Here is a 27,450-nt window from a genome sequence, read left to right as displayed (position 1 = left end):
CCAGTTGTGGCTTAACCTGCTATGCTACAGTACTGGCCCTGATCATTTCCTTTGGTACAGCTGTTTCTAATTTTAATGGAATTCATGTTAATAAGTCTTTGTTTTATGAGTATTATTCTTGATCTTTACCTGCCACCAAGGTCCTGCAGTTTATTTCCTGTTATCTTCCAGACTTTGCACTATTTTACTTTTCAGATAGAAGAAAAGTATGTGGAAGATCAAGTGTTTTTTTTTTTTTTTTTTATTGACAGGCAGAGTTAGACAGTGAGAGAGAGAGAGAGAGAGAGAGAGAAAGGTCTTCCTTCCATTGGTTCACCCACCAAACGGCCGCTACCGCTGGCGCACTGTGCCAATCTGAAGCCGGGAGCCAGGTGCTTCCTCCTGGTCTCCCATGCCGGTGCAGGGCCCAAGCACTTGGGCCATCCTCCACTGCCTTCCCAAGCCACAGCAGAGAGCCGAACTGAAGCCAGGAGCCAGGAGCTTCCTCCAGGTCTCCCACAAGGGTGCAGGGGCCCACAGACTTGGGCTATCTTCCACTGCTTTCTCAGGTGTATTAGCAGGAAGTTGGATCAGAAATGGAGTAGTCAAGACTTGAACAATGCCCATATGAGATGCCGGCACTGCAAGCTGGGACTTTAACTCGCTGCCCCACAGTGCTGGCCCCTGTTAATATTTTCTTACAGTGGCACCCTTGTCACAACTTAATTATGTATATATATGTATTTTTACTTCTAGACTCAACCCTGATACTTTGATTTCTTTGTCTAATTTTGTGTCACTTCTGACAATATTGAACTTTACCTTAGCTCTATAGCCCAGAAACACAGGGACAGAGGAATCCTGCATGCTTCTCTTTCTCGGAAACAGTTTATTGCAAAGAACAATTCTTCCCCAGATGACTTGGATAATACTCACCTTGCCAGTTTGACTTGAGAGCACTAAGTTGCCACATATTCATCCTAAATGCACCTGCTAATTGAAGTGTCCATCTTTGTTATTTAAATACCTTTATAAAAAACAAGACTTCTTATATCTCTGTGCTAAGAGCCAGGTACCCAGGCAAAACTTCTGCAGAGCCTGGGAGATTGGGATGCTTTCTTCATTGCTTAACTTCCAATGAGATGGCTCTAAGAGAACTTAAGGAAAAACTTTGATTTTTAAAGCAGGCGAGAATCCTATTTACTTTTTAAATAGGATTTTATATAGGTACATGTATTACACGTACACACATTTGTATGAATCTGAAAAGGATAGAAAAGAGTTTGTCACTACAATTTCTCTAATGGAAATGCTTCAGGAAAAGTGAGATAGGGGAAATATCTTTCCCACACTTACCCTTACAATCTCACCTTTTTGTTATTTCAGACACACTCCCTCCAAATTTCCATTTTTGTTACAGAAGTGTTTAGCTGAAATATTTATCTGAATTGGACCATCAAAAGCAAGTATTTATTAACTGACTTGATCAATTTAATTAAATTAATTTAATTAAGTCTCCTCCCATTAGAACCTGAACTTTGAACCTTCAGCCACAGCCCAAAGTGGCGTGCAGAATAGCTGCTCCTTAGCTTTCCTTACTTTGCCTATTAAATAAATAGTACTCCAAAGAAAGATAGTCCCTGAAGCTTGTTTTCTTTTTCCTATAAAAGAAGGGCTATTGATCTGGCACTGTGGTATAGTGAGTTAAGCTACCACTTCAAATACCTGGCATCTCATATCTGGGTACTAGTTGGAGTCCCAGCTGCTCCTCTCCTGATCCTGGTTCCTGTTAATGTGCCTGGGAAGGTAGCAGATGCTGGTCCAAGTACTTAGGCCCCTGCCACTCCTGTGAGGAGACCAGGATGGAGTTGCTAGCTCTTCTCTTTGTCCTGGTCCAATCCAGTGGCTGTCACAGCCATTTAGGAAGTGAACCTGAAGAAAGAAGATCTCTGTCTGTCCTTTTCTCTGTTGCTGTGCCTTTCTAATAAACAAATCTTTGAAAAAGGAAAGAAGGGAGGAAGGAAGGAAGCCTGTTTCCGCCTGACCCCTCAAATGTTTGCATCTGATCAGAACATTTTTCTTATTACAATAGTCTGCTGCCCCTTGTTGCAGTTTCCTTTTGAATAATTTCTATCTTTGGTAAGTCCAGTTTTGTTTTCGTTTAACAATACCATACCTTACTTGCTATCATGGCTTTAAAATACATGTTAATATCTGGTTGAGTGAATTTTTCCAGTTTGTCAATGCAGAGTTTTTATTTTGGTGAACTTTTCCCAAGGAAATTATTCAAAGTAAGTAAAATAATTCGTATTTATCACATTATCTATCAAAACTGAAATGCATAAATTGCGATTGATTTAAAAAGGTAGAATATTAAGTTTCCCTTAAAACAAATGACCAGATGATGATTCAAGGACAACCACCATACCACTCAACAGGCCTTAAATGATAAAATGTAAAAGAAGAGAGAGAAATAAATGCTAAAAAGACTAGATTCGAGCCGGTGGTATGGCATAGTGGATAAAGCCACTGCCTGCTCTGCAGGCACTTCCATATGGGTGCCGGTTGGAGTCCCGGATGCTCCACTTCTGATCCAGCTCTCTGCTATGCCTGAGAAAGCAGCAGAAGCTTGGGCCCCTGCACCCGCATGGGAGACCTGGAAGAAGCTCCTAGCTCCTGGCTTTGGATCGATGCAGCTCTGGCCATTGCAGCCAATTGGGGAGTGAACCAGCAGATGGAAGACATCTCTCTCTCTGCCTCACCTTCTCTCTTTGTGTAACTCTGACCTTCCAAAAAAAAATTAAATCTTTAAAAAAAGGACTAGATTGAGTAATCAAAAATGTAGAAATTCTGAAAAGTTGCTGGAAGACAAAATATAGATGAAACTAAACTTACAAAAAGATAAGAGTAGAGGATACCAAAGTTCAAATAATATGCAAAAGAAAAGTGATATAAAGATGTAAGTGGTTGCTGGTGTTGTGGGTCAGCAGGTTAAGCCACATACTGTATTGCTGGCATTCCATATGAGTGCCAGTTCAAATCCCAGTTGCCCCACTTCCAATCTAATTCCATGCTAATGTGGTTGGGGAAGCAGTGGAAGATGGCCCAAGTACTTGGACCCCTGCCATCAATGTGGGAAACCCAAAGATGAAGCTCCTGGTTTCAACCTGGCCCAGCCCTGGCCATTGCAGCCATTTGGGGAGTGAACTAGCGAATGGAAAAATTTCTCTCTCTCTCTCTCTCTCTCTCTCTCTCTCTTTCTGTCTCTCCTTCTCTATCTGAAAAGCTGCCTATGAAATAAATAAATCCTAAAACAGATATGGAAAAGGTTCTAAAGTGCTGTAGCAATATGTTCATCTAGAATTAATAAATTCAACCCGAGAGAGCAAATAAGGACTATATAAATCATCAGTTTTATTAATTTTAGAATTATTCAACACAGCCTAAATACCAATGCCACTCTATACTCTCCCAACTATACTGTTAGTAGAGATATTAGACATGAAGCTAAGACTATGGTAGGAATTCTGACACCAAAAATTTTCAGAGGAACTTGAGAAAAGAGAAGCAAAATGAAATATGATCCATCTCCCCCTGCCCTCACCAAAGGAATGAGGAGCTCCCAGAACCAAGAGCTAAAATAGCTACAAACTCCATCTTACCCTGCACTCCACAGCTTCTCCCCAAATACAGAACCTTTATCTATAAAGTGGACATTGTTAAATTGTGATTGAATCAATGTGGGACATGTAATGTTCTGAAATATGACAGTTTCTTTGCACTTATCTTGTAGGTTTACTATATTCTTTCACGGTGTCCTTTTGGCATAGAAGATGGGAAGAAAAGGTTTGGGATTGAAAGACTGCTAAATTCTAGCACTTACTTAGCTGCCTACCCCCTCCATGATGTAAGTATGGATTCAATTTTTTAACACTGAACCCATTTTCTTTTTCCCACATTCACTGCTTGCTTTATCAAGAGGATCATCCCTTTGCTTCCCTTTTTATTTCAAAATGCTTAATTATCTTTCATGTTGTGAAAATTCCTGAAGCCTCCATGGTTCTGAACTGAGAACTTTACCAGCTATACTGAAACACTCAGTGGATGCCTTTGGACATTGAAATTTCAAATGGAAATTCATACAAAACCATTACATTTGCACATGAATTTTCTTAAGAAACCATTTTGAAAATTGAAATCACATCAAAAGAACATTTTAGAACATAATATTTGGAAATTTCTATCTGAACTCATCAGATATTTCCTAATAAAATTTTGAAGCTGTAAAGAATTTAAATTATAGCCATTCATGTAGTCATTCATTGGATACCTAATTGGTTTCAATTATATGTAAAACATTCTGTTAGGTATTGTTGGACTACAACTATGAATCTGAATTTACAGACTTCAAATTTTCTGGAAAAAAAGCATGTATACAACTGAAATACAAGCTAGAGACTTCAGACAATAAGAACAATTCTGACTAGTCACCATGACTCAGAAGAATTTTTTGGGGGGGAATGAAAAAAACCATTTTATAAAATATTGAGCTTATAAATTCAACAAAGAAGTGACATTTCACATCATACACCCATTAAACCAAGCCTGAAAATGCTACATGGCATCCAAGACTCTGCCTGGTGTCTGAGGGAAATCTTTCCATTTGGATAATCAGTATTTAAATTTCACCAACTCTTGGCAGTAGAAATCATGTGGCTGATCCACTTCCAAATCATCATTTGGATCTTTTCTTTCTTTTGTTCCAGTACCTATACAAGGCTTTTTGATGCTGCAATCTCTTCAGACAGGTCTTCCTCAGAAATACAGAAGAAACAAAATATTTCCATTGAAACAAATAACAGCCAAATCATTGCCAAATTTTTTGGCAATGTTATAATAGTTTCCAAGACTTCAAAGCCAAAGTCTTTCCTAAGACTCAAATTATATTGCAGCTTTTGTCTGTTAATCAATAATATTTAATTGACTCTAGGATGATTGTCTTATTACTTTTGATATGTTTCCCATAAAGGTGGAGTAGAATTTTTCAAAATAAGTGACTGTTTTCAATGGAGTGTAAATTCAGGTACATGTAACTTAAGTGTTAGTGAAATCAAATATCCTCCTCCTTCCTCTAATGCCACCCCCAAAAATACACACATTTTCTCCCCTGGATCGAAAGAACTCTTGGGGGATTATGATTATAAATAATTCCATTGGGTTAAAGCAGAGATATCTAAAGTAGTTTAATAAACACTTTACAATACATCTTTGTCAATCTTTCTTCACAAAAAGGCTCATCTCATTCTTCTTTGAAGATTTTGAATATTTTATGTTTATTTGTTTTTAGTGCAATGATTCTCTTCTTACTGTGCATGTCTCCTTACTATGGCTCTTCTCCTAAGCCAAAGTAATGTGCTCAGTCACCAATAATTTTAATCTCTACACCTAACCTTTCATTAGACTGGAAATTTAATGTTACTGAACTGTCATTTGAGAAAGCTATAACTGAATGTTAATTTTACTTTTCTTTATTCTCTTCTTCTAAATGCAAGTTTAGGTGTGGTACTTTCCTTTATGTGCTTTACAAAATCACTTTTATAACATACCTAAGTAGACTGCTTTTTGTTGTTGTTGTTGTGTTTCTCATAATTCAGCAGAATCAGCTGCCGAAGAAGAAAAAAGTTAGAACTTGGATGATACAAAATCTTATGACTTACTATCTAGAGATTTTTACATATGCTAAATTTTAAACAATATTCATTCAACATTACCTTCAGCAGTTCACTTGTTTACAGGAATAGTGGTGAAAGAATGTGTTAAAAGACTCCTGTATACATAGTGCTTTGCTTGTTCTACTTTTAAGGGACATTAATAAAAATAAACAATGGAGAAAGAACTCATGTATAAAACAATTCTGAAGCTCTTAAGTACTAAGGTTTGTTGTAGTATTTGAAGTTTGTTGGGAAATTGATATGAGTGATGGCCAGTGAGGACAGTACAGGAGACTCTTGCAATAACAGTGTGACTTTGGGTTGATGTTGTAATTTTGTATGGGATTTAATTTTTCCATCTCAAAATAAGTCCTAGTCTATTTGTAATGACCCAGCAAGTTATATAATGATACAAATCTCTGAGATGTGAATATCATATTCAGATTTGAGTAGAAAAGGGGCATTCCGGGTCAAAGGAACAACTTCAATAAAGCCAAAGTCTGAAACTTTAACTTGTATTTTTAGATAACTCAGTGAGAACTTAGTAAATCTTTTATCATAATATAGAAAATCCTTTACATGCATGGAACCTACAATCTAAATATAAAAATGAAACCGAAAATTTGTCTTGTTCACTAAATTTCTCACATTAACTTCATTGTTGTTTTTTGCTTTGTCCTTTATGAACCCTCTCCTGGAATATTTAGGGCCAATATTGGAAGCCATCAGAACCTCCCAGTCCTATCAATGAAAGGTATATACTTCACCAGAACTGGGCACGTTTTTCCTTTTTTTACAAAGAACAACCTTTAGATTTGATAAGGTAAGTTTCTTACACAGGATTAGATCAACTTGATGATGTTTTATTCACAACGGCATCACATTATATGTGTGTGTGTGTGTGTGTGTTAGCTGCTATTTTTCACCTAGTACATTTTTACAACTTCTTGGTTTCCCACCTACACTGTTCATTGGTAATTCACCTGGGAACAGAATATTGTTGCCCAAATCTATGAAAGATAAATAGCATGGTGGTATGGAGGGTATGCTTAAGCATTTAATAATCTGAATTCTAATCTAAGTTCTGCCTCTTAAAAGCTATATAAACTTGGTAAAGTTACTTATTCCCTATAAGGAACATTTGTAACGTGGGAATAACAACACTGCTTTTGGGGTTATTTGATCATTAAACGGGATAACTATATGTTTTAGCATAGGACCTAGCAGTCAGCACTCAATGCATACTAGATTCATTTTTGTCCTAGGCTGTAGAAATTTAGAAGATAGGAGGATGGTTGTGTATGGAGGTTTGTTCAAGTGTGTTGGTCTCAGAGAGCTGTAAAATACATTTGTTCTATGACCTCAATTCTTAGGACAGTGTTGTTAACTAAGTGAGAAGATTATGGTTGCAGTCTTGTTTTAAACATAACAATACCATGTTTACACAGGCTGTTGGGAGATTCTTGCTATGATTTTGGGAGATCTGCAATCAAATTGCAGATCCCTTGCTACTGTAGCCAGTTCTTTTTACTTGATTTATGCTTTCTCTTCTAGTCTTGCACAGAACCCTAGCAACCATTTTGTGAAACTGATTTTGATGAATCCATCAAATCACTGAAATGTTATCTCAACAGTTAAGGCAAATGAAAGGAGAAATTTTAAAAAATACATTTAAGGCACCTAACCTGTTTAAGGCATCTAACCTAACTGGTGCTTTTTTAAAATCATCATTCATGTTCTTTTTTAGACAGCTATTTTCTTGTTTTGAATAATTATAGTTTAGCCTGTTAAGTTAAAAAAAAGCACATTTATCAAAATAAGTTCAAATAATAAAGAAATAGGCAAAGTTTTAAATGAAATTTCATCTCCATTGATCTCCACAGAAGTAACTACTTTTGATTGGTGTTATCCATTTGGTCACATTTTTGTGTGGATGCTTAAGAAAGCATACACAACTCCAGGTTTTCCCTGGAAGATTCACTTCTTTATTCCCTTTTTTGGACTGAGATTTTTCCCTAATTGATATATTATTTTCTACTAATTCACAAAGATCAATCTCATATTTTTTCAGAGAATATAGAAATCCCTTATTAAGAATTTTTCATAATTTATTCACTTTTCTATTGAAAAATATTAAGCTGTACTAAATTTTTCACTGTTGATAACAAGAATGGTTGCAGACATTTTACATACTCTTGGAATATATTTTCTTTCTTTTTTTTTTTTTTGACAGGCAGAGTGGACAGTGAGAGAGAGAGACAGAGAGAAAGGTCTTCCTTTTTGCTGTTGGTTCACCCTCCAATGGCCTCCGTGGCTGGCGCATCATGCTGATCCGAAGCCAGGAGCCAGGTGCTTCCTCCTGGTCTCCCATGCGGGTGCAGGGGCCAAGGACTTGGGCCATCCTCCACTGCCTTCCCAGGCCATAGCAGAGAGCTGGCCTGGAAGAGGGGCAACCGGGACAGAATCCGGCACCCCAACCGGGACTAGAACCCGGTGTGCCAGCGCCGCAAGGCGGAGGATTAGCCTGTTAAGCCACGGCGCCGGCCGGAATATATTTTCATAGAGTATTTTCAAAAAAATCAAAGTTGTCAGAATATTTTACATTGATTGAATATTTTAATCTCACTGATTTTTCCTCTACCTAGTCTGCTCTTGACACCCTCTATTGCATTTTTCATTTTTAATTTCCTTCACTGTGTTTTTCAGCACTAAGATTTCTATTCAATTTTTTATTTTCATTTGTCTGTTAAGTTTGTCTATAAAATTTGTTAATTTTCTTGAAGTTAATTGAATCTTCTTAAAACAGTTGATGCTAAATTCTTCATCATGCAGGTCATATACCGCCATCTCTTTAGGTTCATCCTCTGGCTCTTGATTTTGTCCATTTGATGATGTCATGTATCCTTGGTTGTTCTTAATCCTGGAGTCCATGTATTGATGTGTTTCCATTGACAGTGTAGGTGTTTATTTCTGTCATCATAATCTGGCTTTGTCTGGGATTGTCCTTCTACAGTAGTGTTATCCAAGAATTCTAAGAATGATTTTTGTGTTCCCTAAGCCTGAGGCCACTGTTGTTATCTATTACAATGGTAGAAGGCACCCTAAACCTAGACCCATTGTGGCCAATATAGTCTCTTGTTCTGGGAGGAGCTGGCATGTGATGATGATCTGCTTCAGGGTCCTCAGATAGTGGGGTTGTTACCTGTGTACTGACAGATGTGTCATCCTCCAGATCTCTGGGAGGGATCATGTTGGATCATTAGATGGATATTTGAGATGTTTGTACTGATTGAGTCCCTGACTGCAATGAGCTGGGACTGAGGCTCACCATTGTAACAAGTCCACGGCCAAGACCAAGATCCTTAGTCTTGTCTCTGGGTCACACATAGCTGTGTCTCCCAATGAATTCTTGGTTGATCAAGCCTGATGTTGGTTTGTGGTTGAAAAAAACTGTCACCAATTCCTAGAGCCATTTAAAGATCTAGTATGTGTTTGAGATTAGAGAGTAAGCCTGCAGAGTCACTACTGGATGTGTTTCTCCTTGATTCTTTAGGCGGGCTGAACTGCTATCAGTCTGCAGATCAGAGAGACTATGGCCAAGATCTGGGACATTTGAGGAACAGATATTGACAATCTTGTCACAAAGATGAGTCTAAGAATGGGAATGTTTCCCAGCAGGTCCTTGGTGTGTAGAATTGCTCCGAAGCCACAGCTGGAAGGACAGATGGAGCTTCAGGTCTAATTCAGAATCTCCAATACAATCAGTGTTTGCCTTTCCAACCTTCTAGTGCTAGTGAGGAAGACTCCCTGTAGTTTCCTATGTAGGTAAGGTACTTGTGTACTGCAAACTTCTCTCAAACTATAACTGAGAGATCCTGGAGCTGACAGTCAAGGTCCTGTGTCTGTGGGACAAAGGTCATCAAGCCCATCTGGGTGCATCTCCCAAGAATTCCTTATACAGCCAACATAACTGTAGGACTATAAAAAAGAGGGGCTGGGGCCAAGACAGGGTTCCTACAGGATCTGCTGTTTCAGAGGCTAGAATATCTGCCCTTCTTGCTCAAGAGTGACTCTAATCCTTGTGAGTTGTACCATGCTGGACCCAGAGCTAAGTGCAGCTGGAGTTGAGTTACATGGTAACTTTTGGGTCCAAGGCTGGTGTTAATGTTGTCAGCAGAAGAACCTGCCTGCTACTGCACGTTACGTACATGACTCTTCCAGGATCTCTTTGCAGGCTGAAGATCTAATGAGGTTATTGTGAAGAACTTCAGAGAAGGAACTGTTTCCAGTTTAGATCCTGGTAGCATGATTCACAGGTCTGAAGCCCAGGTACAGAACTTCACTCTGAAAAAAGACTTCTTGCCTCTTACCTGAATCCAAAGACTCTCACAAAGAGTCTTTTGTTTGTGAATAGAGCAGAATATTGCTATTGTCTGCAGTGTTACTGGGTGACCTCTTCTTCCTCTATCTGCTGATGTCACTTTTGACTGCTACTCATTTTTGCAACATCAATTGTATCTTCTAGTTCACTGATGAATTCTTTATTGGATTAGTTTGTCATTGATTCTCTAAGGCTATTGGGGTATACTTTCATGCCCTCTTTAAACAAAAATGTTTTATTTTTTCTTTAACAATTCTCATATATCAAATTATTTTCTCTTGGTTAACTATGTTGACTAATATCTCTAAAACATAGCAGTGGAGATAATGGGTAACCTTGTCTTATTCCTTATTTTGATAGAAATGTCTCCAGTGTGTCTTCACTAAGTAAGAAATTTCTCTTGTATATTTTTGTACTTGTTTCTTTCTTTTAAACTGATTGTTTTAACAGATTCATGTCTTGGAATTGATTGTTCTATCCTTTGAATGTGTAGCTTCTGTTTGTGTATGCTTAAGTTTTATGTCTGAAGATTTTTCTTAGATTGTACTCTTAAATGTGCTCATTTCTAGTATTGTAATTATTTTTTGTAGTTTAATAACATCCATGTTTAATCATTTTAGTCTGTATTCATTTCAAACAGTTTCTCTGTAATTTTTTAATTCTATATCAAATTTTTCTTCTTTTGATATATTTCTTATCTAATTATTTTTTAAAAAGACATTTATTTAACATCATGATCAGACTATTCCATTTAGCAATCAATGGCATGTATGCCAAAAAAGAAAAGAAAAAAAACTACATTAGAACCCTTTTTTGGGATGCTTTGCACTTTCCACAGAACAGAAAATAAAATAACCTGTTATACAATTTATAAGGTTGTCTAGTATTTTTGCATAGAGTATTGTCTAAACATGTCTCCTTTGTAGAAGCTAGACCTAGCCATCATTGTGCTCGGCTGAGTTCACAAATCTGTTGTAACTTGTAGCTTTGCTCACTTCACTGGCTCCCCTCTCCTGCTAAACTTTGTTTCCTGTTTTCTTCCTTTTTATATTTCTGGTGTTTTCTTACTTACATCTGCAAGTGTCTTTTAAGAGTAGCAATTTAGTTTGTAAGTTTATTTTCATATCCTGCCTTACAACCAGTGCTATGAATGACCAAGTCCCAACATGTGTTCATTATTCTGGCATTCAGTTAGTTTCTTCTGTGGGTTATTTTATTTGTGCTTGTCTATGTTCACCATACTTTACATTTTTCCTCCAGAATTTCTTAATCATCTTTATACTACTCTAGCATCTCAGGTTTGTAGTACAATTGTTGGAACTGGGTTTGTTTATTAAAGGTAATTTGAAGATCCTTGTATGCTCTGTCATGATATGAGGGCTTATATCAAGTTTGTGTAATTTTATTTTTCTTGTTGATTTTATGGTTTTTAGGGAAGGTTTTATCAGGAAGCTTAATTAAGTTTTAATTTAATTAATTAATCTTTATAAAGGAAAAGACTTTGTTCATAAATGCTTAATTACAGTTCACACATTGCTTTAGCTGAGAATTTGTTAAGCCTAGCTAGTTTTCAGGTAAGGTGCTGAGGCTACAGAGAAAATCAGAACATAATTTCCTAGCAGCAAATTATTTGTAGGCACACTCATAAATGTGTGATAGTTACAACACAGTGATACTCATAAACATTAACAACACACATACATAAAGCACCTGTCTTTAAGAAAACCTCAGGGAAATCTACATAGTACTCGTTCTTGAGCTGTCTTGAAAAATAAGTTGCAGGACACTAGGAAAGAAGTTAGTTAAGAATATATCATGCAAAAAGAACAAGCAAATATCACTAGGCCAGAAAAGTTGCTTGCTATGCATTTAGTCCTTTATGTCATAGTGGTAGCAAGAGAGATGAGAATATTTGCCACGAAAAAGAATCATGAAGAACAATGCTAAGGTAGAAGGAAAAGAACACTACTCAATTTTGCTTTAGAATCCTCACTCTTATTAGAAACAAAGAAGGTAAATTGGAATGATGCAAGACTGAAGTCATGTTAGTAAGGATGCTATTAACATTGCCCAACGAAAACTACTGAAGACATTCCCTCAAGGCACTGGTAACAGGAAGAGGAAACTATGGATTACAAAAAGGTTAGGACAGAGTATATGAGACCTAATGGATGATTGGATATGGAGAATAAGAAAAGGAAAAGAGAATGACTTTTGGTGCTTAGGAAGAGATATAGGAATTTGAATTCCTGGATTTCACACAATTCATATTATCACTTTACTGATCTTCTGTTCCATATCCAAATACTTGTATTTTTCCTACTCTTTTTCACTGATCATGTTGCTGTGTTAGATAATTTTTTTAATGGGCATATCAGGGTTGTTATCACTGGCATATCAGTTTTCAATTTCATATATGCTTTATCATCCCTTTTTTCTGTTCTAATTTAATAGCACCATTTAATGTCACTCATTTTATTTATCTCCATGCTTAGAAATAAAATTGATATACTGCTGCTACCTACTAAAAAGCTTCAAGTAAGTGTATTTACAGTGAATCGAATGGAGATGTAATGGTGCCAAGATAATATAGTTAACTTTCTCAGATACCAATAAATTCACTACAAAAGTGAATCCTTTTAGAAGAAACAATTGCATTTGTTATTTCTTAAGACTGTACTCAATTCAATCATTGTTCTTTTGATTATTGACTATTTCTCAGACTAAGTACTACAACCTGGAAATAAAAAATTTAGGCTATTCCTTTCACATGTCACAAGCAGTTTTACAGAATCCCTTTCATCTATCAGACACTGTGGTAGATAGATTTGTAGGGCAACAAATGACTTTAGCATCTAGTAAGTAAAATTAACAGATTAAGAAAAACCATGAGCCAGCGCCGCAGCTCAATAGGCTAATCCTCTGCCTTGCAGCACCGGCACACCAGGTTCTAGTCCTGGTCGGGGTTCTGGATTCTGTCCCAGTTGCCCCTCTTCCAGGCCAGCTCTCTGCTGTGGCCCAGGAGGATGGCCCAAGTGCTTGGGCCCTGCACCCGCATGGGAGACCAGGAAAAGCACCTGGCTTCTGGCTTTGGATCAGCACGGTGCGCCTGCCGCAGCAGCCATTGTGGGGTGAACCAACGGCAAAGGAAGACCTTTCTCTCTGTCTCTCTCTCTCACTGTCCACTCTGTCAATCTCTCTCACTGTCCACTCTGCCTGTCAAAAATAAAAAAAAAAAGAAAGAAAAATCATGGATATAAAAATGTATGGCACATACTCAAAAGAAAGGATTCTCCTTGAGTCTTTGTATGGCATCTCATATTATTAAATTCCTCTGATCCTATTATGAACACTAATATAGTTTAAGTAAACGTATCCTAAATGTTATTTCAATACTCTTTGTATTTTTATCACAATAACAAATCTAAGATATATTTCTTGCTTCTGCCCTCTTAAAGGTGGTTTATTTGTTAATCTGTTTTCTATTAAATTCCCAAAGTCTAAAGTAAAATAATTTCTAAACTTAGTAAGATGATTTCTACACTTTTACATATAATAAACATTCTTATAATTTTGGCTAACAAATACTCAGCAATTTCTCTTTTGGGGAATGTTTTTGAGGTAGCATACAAGTTCATTTACCCTAAGAATACCTAAAGAAATTCTGATGGCAAATTAACAAGGGAATATAATAGCATTATAATTTAATTTTAAGTTTATACTTATGTGGAAATCAAATAAGAGAAAACAATGTAAAAGCTCTTATTGTCACTGAAAAGAATGGAAGATGATGGTATAAGCAGAAAGATGCTCATTTAATTAGTAAAGACTTGAAAACTGAAGAATGAATCAAGAAAACTAATGTTGAATATGAAAAATATACATAAAAATCCACTTATTGGGAAATGTTTATAATATTTTTAAACTTGTACCAGATTTGCATTATTTTTAAGCATGTAGGAAATTTTCATTTAATATTAAACACATTCTTGGAATTATATAACATGCTGTTGGAACCTAGCAGGATTCTGTCTGCCTCAGAAATCTTAGCAAGACTTACAGGTTTGGTGAGGTGAAGTCTGTACAAATAACAAGAAGGAATAGCCTGGTTAAAATACAGCAACAGCAAAAGCTGGTTTTCTGAGGCAGATATTTTCAGGTTGCTGAGTCTTAGGCCAAGTAATTTCTCTACCTTCCAACTCTGTATATCAGGAGTGGGGCTACATATTTTATGGGAATTAGTCACTTTTAAATCCTTGTTGTGCTCCCCTCTGTGGCAATTCTATATACATCCATCGCAGATCTTAACTTGGAGGAAGATGGAAATTTGTGGATACAATATGGTCAGAATACAAAAGAAAGTACATGCAAAGTATATGAATTACACTTTGATTTGTTAATTGCTAGAGATTACATTACAGAAAAGTCTGTAGTTTACTTAAAAACATTTAAGCTGTTTTTAAAATTCAAGTTACTGCATTTGTCTTATTTAAAATTTAAATTCCCTTAAAGCACCTTTCTAGTTTTTATTTTTTTCTTTTTAAATTTTTATTACTATAAAGAAAACAGATTTCATGTATTTCATAGATAAAATTCTAAGAATATAATGATACTTGCTAACTTCCCTTCTCCTCCTTCATTTCTTATTAGTTTTTTTTTTTTAACATACAGAATGACATACTTTCAATTAACTTTGTATTCATAGGCTTAATGCCCCACTAAATAAAGAGTTCAAGTAAAAAGTAGAAAGACCACTCTTCTGCAGATATATAGTAAAGGACTGTAAACAAGTCACATGTTAATTTCACTCATATACATTAAGGTTTTGTTTTCTGTTTATTTGCTTTAATGCAGCTTCTTATTTCTATGTGCTATTCCTTTTAATCCTTACCCTAATCCTTACACTAGGAATAAACATATAAGGTTTATCATGTGTTCCATGATGTGGAAACTGAAGTTTAAGAGGTTTTAGAAACTTTACCAAAATTACATGGCTAGAAAGCAATGGAGCCAAACTTAGAAGTCTAGCCTGTATAAGAAAGAAACCAAGGCTCCCTGGACTATAACATTCTTCTAACCTGTGATCCTATTTATTCTCTTTTCCAGGAATTATTTTGGAGAAAAAATTGGTATCTATTTTGCCTTTCTTGGATTTTACACAGAAATGCTATTCATTGCAGCTGTAGTTGGCTTAGCTTGTTTCTTTTATGGCTTAATATCAATGCAAGAAAACTTAAGTAGGTAAGTACCACTGAGTTTGTCCAAAGAGAAAAAAAAATGTGTCTTTTGTTTTAAATGAAACTACTACTATTATTTCCTTGACATTTGTCTCAGAACGTGTGCTTAGGGCAGCAACTAATTGATACTTCTGAAAAAGACCCAAATTTAGCACCTGCTCCTCCCCGGTGCTTTATTGAAAATGTCTTTAATTATGGGCCCTACAGATTCAAAATATTCAAAATATTCAAATATTCAAAACTACTCAAAATATGGCCCTCTACTGAAACTGCTACTTCCTTGCTTGTTCTGTCATATATCAGAGACTGTATAAACTGTAACTTTGATAACAGGTTAGATGTTCTGCCAAACAAAGGTATTTTTAAAGTATCTTTACTGTTTCCACAATAGCATTGAAATCTGTGACCCAGAGATTGGAGGTAAGCTGATCATGTGTCCTCTCTGTGACACACTGTGTGATTTTTGGAGACTAAATTCTACATGCTTGGCATCAAAGGTACGTACAACTTGGGCTATATTGGAAAAACATAGGATTTCCTTCTCTTTGTATTGTATTTGATATTAAGTGGTCTTTGTGACACTATTATTATTTTTGCAGTTTTCCCATCTATTTGATAACGAGTCAACAGTGTTCTTTGCAGTATTCATGGGAATTTGGGGTGAGTACATAGTCTTTTTTTTTTTTTTTTTTTGACAGGCAGAGTGGACAGTGAGAGAGAGACAGAGAGAAAGGTCTTCCTTTTGCTGTTGGTTCACCCTCCATTGGCTGCCGCGGTAGGCACGCTGCGGCCGGCGCACCGCGCTGATCCGATGGCAGGAGCCAGGTGCTTCTCCTGGTCTCCTATGGGGTGCAGGGCCCAAGCACTTGGGCCATCCTCCACTGCACTCCCTGGCCACAGCAGAGAGCTGGCCTGGAAGAGGGGCAACCGGGATAGGATTGGTGCCCCGACCAGGACTAGAACCCAGTGTGCCGGCGCTGCAAGGCGGAGGATTAGCCTAGTGAGCCGTGGCTTCGGCCCATAGTCTATTTTTTTTTTTTTAACAGGCAGAGTGGATAGTGAGAGAGAGAGAGAGAGAGAGAGACAGAGAGAAAGGTCTTCCTTTTTGCCGTTGGTTCACCCTCCAATGGCCGCTGCGGCCGGCGCATCTCGCTGATCCAAAGCCAGGAGCCAGGTGCTTCTCCTGGTCTCCCATGCAGGTGCAGGACCCAAGGACTTGGGCCATCCTCCACTGCCTTCCCGGGCCATAGCAGAAAGCTGGCCTGGAAGAGGGGCAACCAGGATAGAATCCGGCACCCCAACCGGGACTAGAACCCGGTGTGCCGGCGCCGCAAGGCAGAGGATTAGCCTGTTAAGCCACGACGCCGGTCTACATAGTCTATTAAAAACAGCTTTCTCCATATTATGTGTGATGCATCTCTGCCATGTAACTTGGACAGATGTGTATCTGCCCTACCAGCAGTCAGGGTCTTTTCTATTCAGTGCACTGATAGAGTCCACATGACCGATCTTTGGTTCTTGGTCCACAAGTGTATCCGAGATATCTGCTCCTTTCTGTAAGAGATAGTATAACACTTGCAACATCAAATGTTTTACACTCACACTGTCTCCCAGTGGCACAGTAAAAAGAGTCTCTGAAAGTACTGAAATCAGGATAAACCAAATATAAACATGTGGTAAATTGAGGATAATGAGTCATTGATTTATAAGCTGAAATAATGATCAAAAATTAGGGCTGGCATTGTGGTGCAGTGAGCTAGGCCTCTGTCCATGATATGGAGCAACAGTTTGAATCCCGGCTGCTCTGCCTCTGATCCGGCTCCTGCTAATGCACCTGGGTAAGCAGTGGAGGATGTCACAAGTATTTGCGCCCTTGTATGCACAAGGGAGACCCAGATAGAGTTCCTGGCTCCTGACTTTGACCCAGACCAGCCTGGACCTTTTCAGCCATTTGGGAGATGACCCAGTGGATGCAAGATGATCCCCCCACCACACATCACTTCTGCCCCCACCTCCTAGTCTCCTGTAACTCTGCCTTTCAAATTGAAAAATCTTTTTAATATAAAAAAAAAACAAAAATTGTTGAGGAGTACTAAACAATTTTTTAGATTTCCCATATATAGTACTGTTTCAAGATCCAAATTCCTGCTCTATTTGTTTAAATCTCGTGCATAGAGTTCACCTTAATTTTAGAAATGCTGAACCCAATACTTCATTTTTTTCATTTCCAGTGGAAAATTGAGTGCCATACAGTTGTTAGTTTTGTCAGGGAGGAGAAAAGTTTCTCTAAGGATAGTTCATCAATAGAGGTCTTACACACACTTGGGAACTCAGGAGAAAACAGGCTTTTCCCTTTCCAATTACAAAAAGCATATCTAGGAGTCAGTGTTTGGCATTGCAGTTAAGACATTACTTAGGACAACCCATCGCATATTGGAATACCTGGTTCAAGCCCTGACTTTGCTTCCAAGCAGCTTTCTGTTAAGCACAACCTGAAAGATAGCAGGTGAAGATTCAAGTGTTTGTGTCCCTGCTACTTACACGAGAAACTCAGATTCAGTTCCTGGCTCCTGACTTCAAACTAGTCCAGCTCCAGAAGTTATAGGTGTTTAGAGAGTGAATCAGCAAAAGGAAGACCTCTTTATTTCTGTCAGTCTCTCTTTCAAATAAAATGGAAAAAAGCATATGTAATAAACACAAATATGTGCATTTCAAAACTAGGCAAGGATTGTTTTATCAATGTAAAAATATACCAAATTAGAGAGATGTTTCTGTCATTTATGCTTGGCTGTTAGGATCTGAAGAACAACTTAGATTCAAAGATAGACCAGAGAATGGAGAAATGTTACTAATACTATATCAGTAACCCCAGCTGTGACAAGTTGGTGAATGGGCATCTCTTCATCATAAGGCTGCCAAATCCTACTTCTATATTACTTGAAAAGAAAAATAAACATTACAGTCACAGATTACAACAAATACAAGAGTTTGAAAAAAATGTGCACCAACACTGTATTTTGCAGGGAATTCCAAAATATTAATGAATAAATAGAATTTATAAATAAGTATTTTGGTAAAAACATTTTTTAAATTCATGTAGAGCTTTTTTCATAACACACATTTTTCATGATTTTAAAAATATATTCATTTGTTTATTAGAGAGGCAGAAATAGAGAGGCAGACAGAAGAGAGCGAGCTCCCATCTGTTGGTTGACTCTCCAAATACCTGCAACGATTGAGGCTAGGGCAAGACAAAGCAGAATGCTGAGAATGCAATCCAGGGCTCAGTCAAGCTAAAGCAAGCAGCCAGGAACTCCATCCAGGTCTCCACATGAGTGACGGGGAACCAAGTATTTGGATCATTATCTTCTGCCTTCTCAGGTGCATTAGGAGGAGCTTGGAGAGAACCAACACTCTGATAGCGGATACAGGCATTCCAAGTGGCACTTCAATCAGTTACACCACAATGTCCATCCCCAGCATTATCAGTTTTTAATTTCTTTATTGTATTTTCATTTTTGTTGTCCAGTTACATATTTTGATTATCCATTTTTATAAAATCTTACATGGATTTATCATAGGGAGATAAGGAGACCCCACAAATACACACTTTCTGGTCTGTGCATGAAGTTAATAGCAGAGTTTGTGGTGATCAATCACAAACAGACCTTTAAAGAAATGATGTGATTGAACACATCATGATGCATATGTTACTTAATAGAAACTTGTGGGCTGAAGAACTAACAGCCAAATTTGTACTTTTATGCAATTCCATAGTAATAAATTTAAGTCACGTTGTTGAGGGACTGGTGTTATTTAACATGGAAAGTGAAATCCATGCATATTGGAACCATTCTAAAATGATATAAAGGAAATACGTTAAACATATAACAAATAAAGTATATTTTTTAAAAAAAAAGAAAGGGAGGGATGCATGTATTTCTAAATATTTGAAGGAATTTTTAAAATGAACTGTTCCATGTTTATGGATTAAAGGATTTAATATTGTTAAAATGTCCATCAGTACAATCTCATCAGTACAGTCTCTAGCAGAAATAGCAAAAGTAGCCAAACTTTGAAAAAGAACAAGTTTGAAAGCATCAAAAAGGGCAAAAGTTTCACGACACAGGTCTAGGCCATTATTTCATTAATAAGACTCCAAATGCACAGATTATAAACAAATGTGAACCTTTCATAGATGATAAAATTACAGGTAATACTGTATTAGTGTTCTATTCCTAGATAATATACTCAATTGAAAGGCATGCATATACTCATGCAAAGATACGCACAAAAGTGTTCACAGCAGTACTATTTGTCGTAGTAAAAATATGGAAACAACTAACCCAAGAACAACCCAAGAACAGAAAAATAAAATCTTGGTTTAATCAAACAATGGGATACTCTACAACAATGAAAATAAATGAACTTTTGCTACACCTGAAAACAAAATCTAAGAAGAAAAAGAAAAGCTTGACACAAAAAGATATTAGTTGTAAGTTCAGATAGACAAGTCTATCCTATGATATTAGAAGCTAGAGTTCTAGGTTTTTTTTTTTCATTTATTAAACTTTTATTTAATGAATATAAATTTCCAAAGTACAGCTTATGGGTTACAATGGCTTCCCCCCTCCTATATCTTCCCTCCCGCCCGCAACCCTCCCCTTTCCCGCTCCCTCTCCCCTTCCATTCACATCAAGATTCATTTTCAATTCTCTTTATATACAGAAGATCAGTTTAGTATATATTAGGTAAAGATTTCAACAGTTTGCCCCCATATAGCAACACAAAGTGAAAAAACTACCGTTGGAGTACTAGTTATAGCATTAAATAACAGTGTACAGCACATTAAAGACAGAGATGTCTTAGAAAATATCATACGGGAGCTTTATGGGGTGTTATCCATGTCCTGTTTTGCTATTGATACTGATTACATGAGTGTGTTAATTTTGTGAAAATTCTTGAACTTCTATACTTATTGTATTGTGTAATTCATGTAAATATCCTATTATGCCTTCAATATACTATTATGCTTTAGCTTTATGTAGAGAGAAAGGGGAAGAAGTAGAGAACAGAGAGCAGGGGAGAGGAGAGGATGAGAAAGGCTGGGGAATTATTCTTATATTTTCCTTAAATATACATCATAAAATTGAGAAAGTGGTACAATGACTTGAATGATTTTAGTGAGAGATACATGTAAAATATCTCATTGTTTAATAAAGAGTTGAGTTAAAATATCATTTCAAATTATCACAATGAACAGAGAGTAATATGCCTTAAAAAATAAACTTCCCTGGGCCACTGAGATTTGAACTTGAATTTTTATATGAATTATTTCGGTTTCATTGTACAGTATCATGCCAATATTCATAGTTGATCACTTTATTATCAAATGTAACGGTAACAAACAGCCACCTGAAAAATGTGAACTCTCACGAAGCCAAAGTGGTTAAAGAAAGACGTGGAAAAAGTTCTTATTAACTTCCTTTCTGCATCTTTTGATTATGCTTGTCTTTATACATTTCTCTGCTGTAGTCACACTGTTTTTGGAGTTTTGGAAACAGCGACAAGCCACATTGGAATACCAGTGGGACCTGGTGGACTTTGAGGAGGAACAGCAACAGCTTCAACTGAGACCTGAATTTGAAGCTATGTGTAAACACAGAAAAATGAATACAGTGACCAAGGTACATTTGGGAACAGGGAAAAGAACATTTTATTTCAGTGGATACACTACTGCAGGTTGCCTCTCAAATAACAAAGTATACTTTAATTTCCTGTAAAATATTTCCCAATATACAAACCATATAAATATCTTCAGTTGTGGATAGAACAGTATAATGAACTCCTTGAATGGACTGTCATCCAGCTTCAATCATTTCTAGTTCATGGACAATCTTGTTTCTTTTATAACCCCCCTTCTTTTGGGTACTACACTATTTTGAAACAAAGCCAAGGTACTCTAGCATACGCAGTTTTAATACTAAGGAGAAAAAAGGAAAATGGAAACTGGTGTGTATGCAGTGGGCTTTGTATGTAAATACATAGACATGGAAATGATATTGAGTTAATATACAAAAATAAAAATAGTTGTATTGAGGTAGTGTATAAGTGATTGTTTTATTACATCAAATTTTTTTCATGTAGTCTTTTATAACTTATTATGATGGGTAAGTCATTTCATTAGCATCTGGGGGTGGCAGGTAGAGTTGGATTTCAGAATCCTTATCTGACAAACTGCCCATATGTTTTTGCCTGAGTTATGTGACTCTTGGCACGGCAATTTACCATATGCAAATGGAAAGTACTTTGTCTTTAAAGACTAGCATCTTGAGTACATATTCTTGCGGTTCCAAGTTTTCCATATTCTGTCATCATTGTGTTACCTGCTGTTGTTAAAAGGAGAATACAGTATGTCTCGAACACTGTCTATTTAGTAGAATTCCCTACTCTGTTAAGGACACTAATCTTAGTATAACACTCACAATTCCACAACTTAGTCATTCACTGTAAATTTATTTCTTTATTATTTTCATTTTATTTGAAAGGCAGAAAGACAGAGAAACATCTTCCATCCACTGGTTCACTCCCCAAGTACCCACAGCAGCTGAGGCTGACCCAACCCAAAACCAGGAGCCTAGAACTCAACCCAGGTTTGCCATAAGGGTGCAAGTGATCCAGCTACTTGAGCCATCACAGCCACTGCTTCCCAGGTTACACATTACTAGGAAGGTAGAATTGAAAGTAGAGTTGGGACTCGAACCAGATTTTCCAATATGGGATGCCTGCATCCCAAGTGGTGTTCTAACTGTTGTGCCAAAAGCTCACCACTTAATGAGCATTATTAAATTGCATTGAAAGATCACAAAAAAAATTTAATGAGCAAAGAAGAATAAACAACTTGAGAAAATACATCAACAGTTTGGATGGCAATTTGAAATTATCTAAATATATTAAAAGACATTGACAGAATAACAATACTATTTTATTCTTATATTGAGATTTAAAAAATGTAGGTCAATTTCCAAAAATTAACAGCAAAAAATAGAGATGTGTTGAATGATTACATGTTAAACTAATTGAAAGTTATTAGGTACAGATTCATTATTAATCATCTACTTCATTTTGCTGAAATAGTTTTGAAATGCCTTCTTTTCTTTTTTTTTTTTTCTTTTTACTTGCAATGATGCAGTGATTATTTGGTGTCTAAATATAAACAGAATAGCCAGAACTTTCAAATTTGATTCTGCATTAGGAGAACACATATGCATGGACTCACACACTGTACACACATAGACAAGTAAGCCTACACTGGCATGAGCACACACATGCATTGAATTCACAGACATGAACACATATAGACAATCACATATATCCACACATATACACAATTGTGAAGTTCTGTGGAGGCCTTGGATGACCTGTTCTTTCCTTTGAGAGCTCTCTTTGTGTTCAGTCATCCTGAAAATCCCTAAAATGATGTATCTTATATTTTATAAAATTATATAATCTTTCCTGATAACTAATTTACTGTGTGTCAGTCTTCCCTGGGGTAAATATACCTACCTCTTGATACAGCTATGACTCTGTGCTTATATAATTGTACTTTCCATTAGTGATGCTAAAACCTGAAGATGGAAAGTCTGGGCTCCTAAACTATGTGGAAATACACAGTTCATGCAATAAATATAAAGAAAGCTGGGCCAGTGTTGTGGTGCAATGAGTTAAACCACTGCTTGCAATGCTGGCTTTGCATGTTGGAGTGCCAGTTGGATGCCTGGCTGCTCCATTTCTGATCTAGCTCCATGCTAGTGTGCCTGGGAAAGCAGCAGAAGATGGCCCAAATACTTGGGTGAAGTTCCAGGATCCTGGTTCTGCCTGGCGCAGACCTGGCTGTTGCAGCCATTTGAAGAATGAACAAGCAAATGGAAAATTCTCTTCCTCTTTTTCACTCTCTTTCTCTCCCTCTCTCTCTCTTTCTTGGTGTGTGTGTGTGTGTGTATGTGTGCCCAATTGTCTCTCTCCCTCCACTCACTCCATCACTCTGCCTTTCAAATAAATAAATAAATAAATAAATCTATGAAAATTTATAAAGAGAGCATCCAGTTTAACATCACGTAGAACAATTCCAGAGCAATGCTATTCATTTGAATTCAATTAGAATAATATTGTAACATGATCAGATAATTCCCATTTAAGCAGCAAACCTCAGGTTTCGACTTTATTTCTTATCTTTGTGGCCCAGAAAATCACTCTAATTCAACCCTCAAGAAATAGCCTGTCCATTATATCTCTTGTCATGTGTAAGACATCTCATCTAGGAGACCTGAAGGTTCCTACTTGTAGCAACCATTGCATAACTGTAGGCTCTAATTTGCTGAGCTGTATGATTTCGACTGCTACTCGGAGCCCCAACTTTGATGGCAGATGTTGAAGTTTTTTTTCTGATTTGTTTCACTTTTACAGGAGATGGAACCTCATATGCCTCTATGGAATCGTATACCATGGTATGTTTTATCGGGAGCCACAGTGACATTATGGGTGAGCATTTCTTTGAACACTGTTATAATCTCCTTAACAAGCTATTCTACAGAAGTATCTCAACAGTTTGGCCTGCAAGCACTCATTTTTTATTTTTTATTACTATAAAAAGAACAAATTTCATATAGTTCATAGGTACAATTCTAAGAATAAAATGATTCTTCCCTCCCTCCTTCCTCGTTCTTTTCTTTTAATTTTTGCAATAACATAAAGACACATACAATAACTCTTATTTCCTCTCCTACCCCCCCTGGTTTTTCATCTTGATTAAATTTATTATAAAAAATAAACTGTGATTTACACAGACTTTCTATAATTGAACTTTGAGGACAGACCTGGAGGAAGAGAGAATTGCTCCCAACATTTCATTAATTGATAACATGATTAAAACAGAACAACAAACTAACTTTGATTGCAGTCTCTGGTTAGTCTTAGAAAAATCATTAATTTATTTTTATCTCCACTTAAAAAGTCTGCACAAAATGAATAATCAACTCATAAAATTGAATTGCATTCTCAATGAACTATGCAAAAAGTGTTTGTTTTGCTACTTGAATAATTTAATTAGTATATGCTTTTTTGAGAGAGTGAGTTTTTCTCTATGTCACTTAGCTATTAGATTTCTCCTTCACTGTAGTCTATAACCTGCCCCTCACACACATACCTTTTCCAACTTTGTGCACTCCTAACACTTGGCTTTTAACTTTAGGAAAAGAGGGGTGTTGTTTCTCTCTGAGGTATTAGCGTGGAGAAGTATAAATAATTAATTATGTAGACTGTAGTTTGTCCTCACCAGTACAATTTTTTCTATATTTTTATCTTTGAAAATTCTTATTAATTAATTAATTAATTAATTTTTAATCTTAGTAGATGTAGTAGAAATGTATTTTCTTAGATTACTTAGCAACTGTTGAACAGATGTGATAGAATAAAAAGAGAAGTAATAATCAGTTTGGAATACTTTTTCAAAGACATTCTGAAATATGGTACCAGAAAGAATATTCTGCTTTTTCATTTCTAGTTCTTATTCAATTCATCTCAATTCCTCAACTTTTAGAATAAAAGCTTCCAATAATTGATATAAAGCCATTTTGTGCTTTTGTCATATGGGAAGTATACAGAATTAATATAGAATCTATATAAATATTTAAGCTACCAGGCATATCAGAGGACTAACAGCAACAATCTGAGGAGAAATGAAATACAATCTTTAAATATATTTTTCTTTGAAAAGTAAGTAATATTCATTCTAGCTGTTTAATTATAAGCTAGAGCATGGACTAGCAAACTTTTCTGTAAGGGGGTCAGGCATATTTTAGTCTTTGTGACCATAAATATTTTCTGGCACATAGTTGTCAAATTTTTCTTTATAACTTTTAAAAATAAAAAAAAATACAGTTTTTAACTTAAAAGCCATCCATATAAGGACAGGGATGCCCATGATAGGATTTGGCCTTCTGACCAATGTTTTGCCCATCTCTTGTAGAGGCTGGGCCTGGAGGACTTTACTGTTTTAAGCTTAAACAGCTGCTGCCATATGCCTTGTTCTATTAACCCTTTTATCTTGCCAGTGTTCATTTTGTGCCATCTATGGTAAGAGAGAATGACTTGATTTGCTTTGCCTATGAAGGCTGATAAAGTTAATACAATGAGATGAAGAAAATAATAGGTGTTTCATATATATTTCATTACACACATCACACAGATGCAGAGACCATGGTGACCAATTCTTTGTTTCCCTTCCCCAGATGACTCTTGTCGTCGCCTGTATGGTAGCTGTAATTGTGTACCGCCTGTCAGTCTTTGCTACATTTGCTAGTTTTATTCAAAGTGAAGCATCCTTACAGCCTGTCAGAAGTTTTCTTACTCCCCAGTTAACCACAGCACTCACAGGATCATGCTTGAACTTTATTGTCATCTTGATCTTGAATTTCTTTTATGAAAAGATATCTGCCTGGATTACAAAAATGGGTAAGCTAGCCAAATCATTAATGTGACCCTGAAAAAAGGGTTCCTATTCATGCTATATTTCCACTTTGGATCATCTCCCAGGGAGTTAATTTTCTGTAGATAAATTTTAAGGCAGTTTTTCCTCTATGGGTAGACCTACACTGGTACTTCAGAGTCTTTTAACAGCCACACAAGGGCCCCTTATAATGGAAGCAGGAAGAAAAACCAAAAAAGAAAAAAAAAAAATTATTACGACTCTGTAGACCTTTTTGAATATTCTTGTCTTATCTTCCACTGATGAATTGGTATGAATCCTGAATATAACCTTCAGTTTTCTCAAGACGCAGGTAATTTTTACTTCATGTTTATAGTTCTTGAAAGGTAATTAATTTCAAACTTGATTATGAGAAAAATAGAGCAATGAATTATTCCTAACTAAATTTAAGATATAGTGATTTCATTTTTTCAGTTGCTGTGTCTTAGCACCTGGGCGATTTTCTCATCAAAGTATTAAAATTTCTGTTAAAGTCATGAGGAAAGGTGAAGGGGGTCATAGATGAATTGAAAGGTTCAACCAGGCCGGCGCCGTGGCTCAACAGGCTAATCCTCCGCCTTGCGGCGCCGGCACACCGGGTTCTAGTCCCGGTCGGGGCACCGATCCTGTCCCGGTTGCCCCTCTTCCAGGCCAGCTCTCTGCTGTGGCCAGGGAGTGCAGTGGAGGATGGCCCAAGTGCTTGGGCTCTGCACCCCATGGGAGACCAGGATAAGCACCTGGCTCCTGCCATCGAACAGCGCGGTGCGCCGGCCGCAGCACGCTACCGCGGCGGCCATTGGAGGGTGAACCAACGGCAAAAGGAAGACCTTTCTCTCTGTCTCTCTCTCACTGTCCACTCTGCCTGTCAAAAATAAAAAAAAAAAAAAGAAGACAAAAAAAAAGAAGAAAAAAAAAAAAGAAAGGTTCAACCAGGGAGAACAGCACAGAGCACAAGTGCTTCTGGTCTCGCCACAGACAAGTTAGACAAAGCATGAGAAATTTTAGCTTAAGGCTCAGCCTCTTCTCTAAGTGCCCTGTCTAGGAGCCCATGTTCCTTCTGTAACACTGCACTTGCATCATGGCCAACAGTAAGCAAAAAAGGCATGTTCCCTACTCCACTCTCCGTTCTATACTATTTTTCAAATGTGGAGCCTTTTCTATTAGTTTTATATCTTTTCTCTGCTGACAGCAGCAAGAAAGTCATAGCAGATAAACTGCTTTTGAAAGCACCTCAGAGTGCTAAGTCAGAGTCTTATTCAATGAGGAAAATCACTTAAGTTCACATTAGAGACTGTAGGCTTGCCACTGAAGTTCCCTGAAATGAAGTAATTCTCTGTGGCTCTGGAATAATGTGTGTCACTAGTTTGGTATTTCTGAAAGTGCCATGATTTGGCTGCACAGCTCATGCTGCTGGGAGATAGTAAGCTCGGAAAAACATGTTCCTTTACTCTTTTGGGCTTTATGATGATTCAGTGCGGTGTGAAGAGAATTCAATATTTTCTTATCTTTAGAATTCATCAAATAATGAATGATGACCATGCATTTTGAATAGAGGAGAGGGAAAATGTGACATAATTCTGCCACCATTTAGCATCACACTGCTTTGAAAATTGAAAT

General features: G+C 36.9%; 1 protein-coding gene across 1 annotated transcript in view; it reads left to right on the top strand.

The window, feature by feature from the left end:
• ANO5 (anoctamin 5) overlaps positions 1-27,450 on the top strand; it is a 99,823-nt gene that overhangs the window by 41,522 nt on the left and 30,851 nt on the right. The window contains exons 6-13 of the mRNA XM_062198068.1: positions 3,773-3,886; positions 6,398-6,513; positions 15,178-15,312; positions 15,700-15,805; positions 15,908-15,968; positions 20,844-20,995; positions 23,775-23,849; positions 25,598-25,820. Of these exons, the coding sequence (XP_062054052.1) occupies positions 3,773-3,886; positions 6,398-6,513; positions 15,178-15,312; positions 15,700-15,805; positions 15,908-15,968; positions 20,844-20,995; positions 23,775-23,849; positions 25,598-25,820 (982 nt within the window). The remainder of the gene's footprint in view (positions 1-3,772; positions 3,887-6,397; positions 6,514-15,177; positions 15,313-15,699; positions 15,806-15,907; positions 15,969-20,843; positions 20,996-23,774; positions 23,850-25,597; positions 25,821-27,450) is intronic.

This window comes from Lepus europaeus, chromosome 7 (genome assembly GCF_033115175.1).
Source record: "Lepus europaeus isolate LE1 chromosome 7, mLepTim1.pri, whole genome shotgun sequence".
Classification (NCBI taxonomy): Eukaryota; Metazoa; Chordata; class Mammalia; order Lagomorpha; family Leporidae; genus Lepus; species Lepus europaeus.
This window is presented reverse-complemented; position numbering and strand designations above follow the sequence as displayed.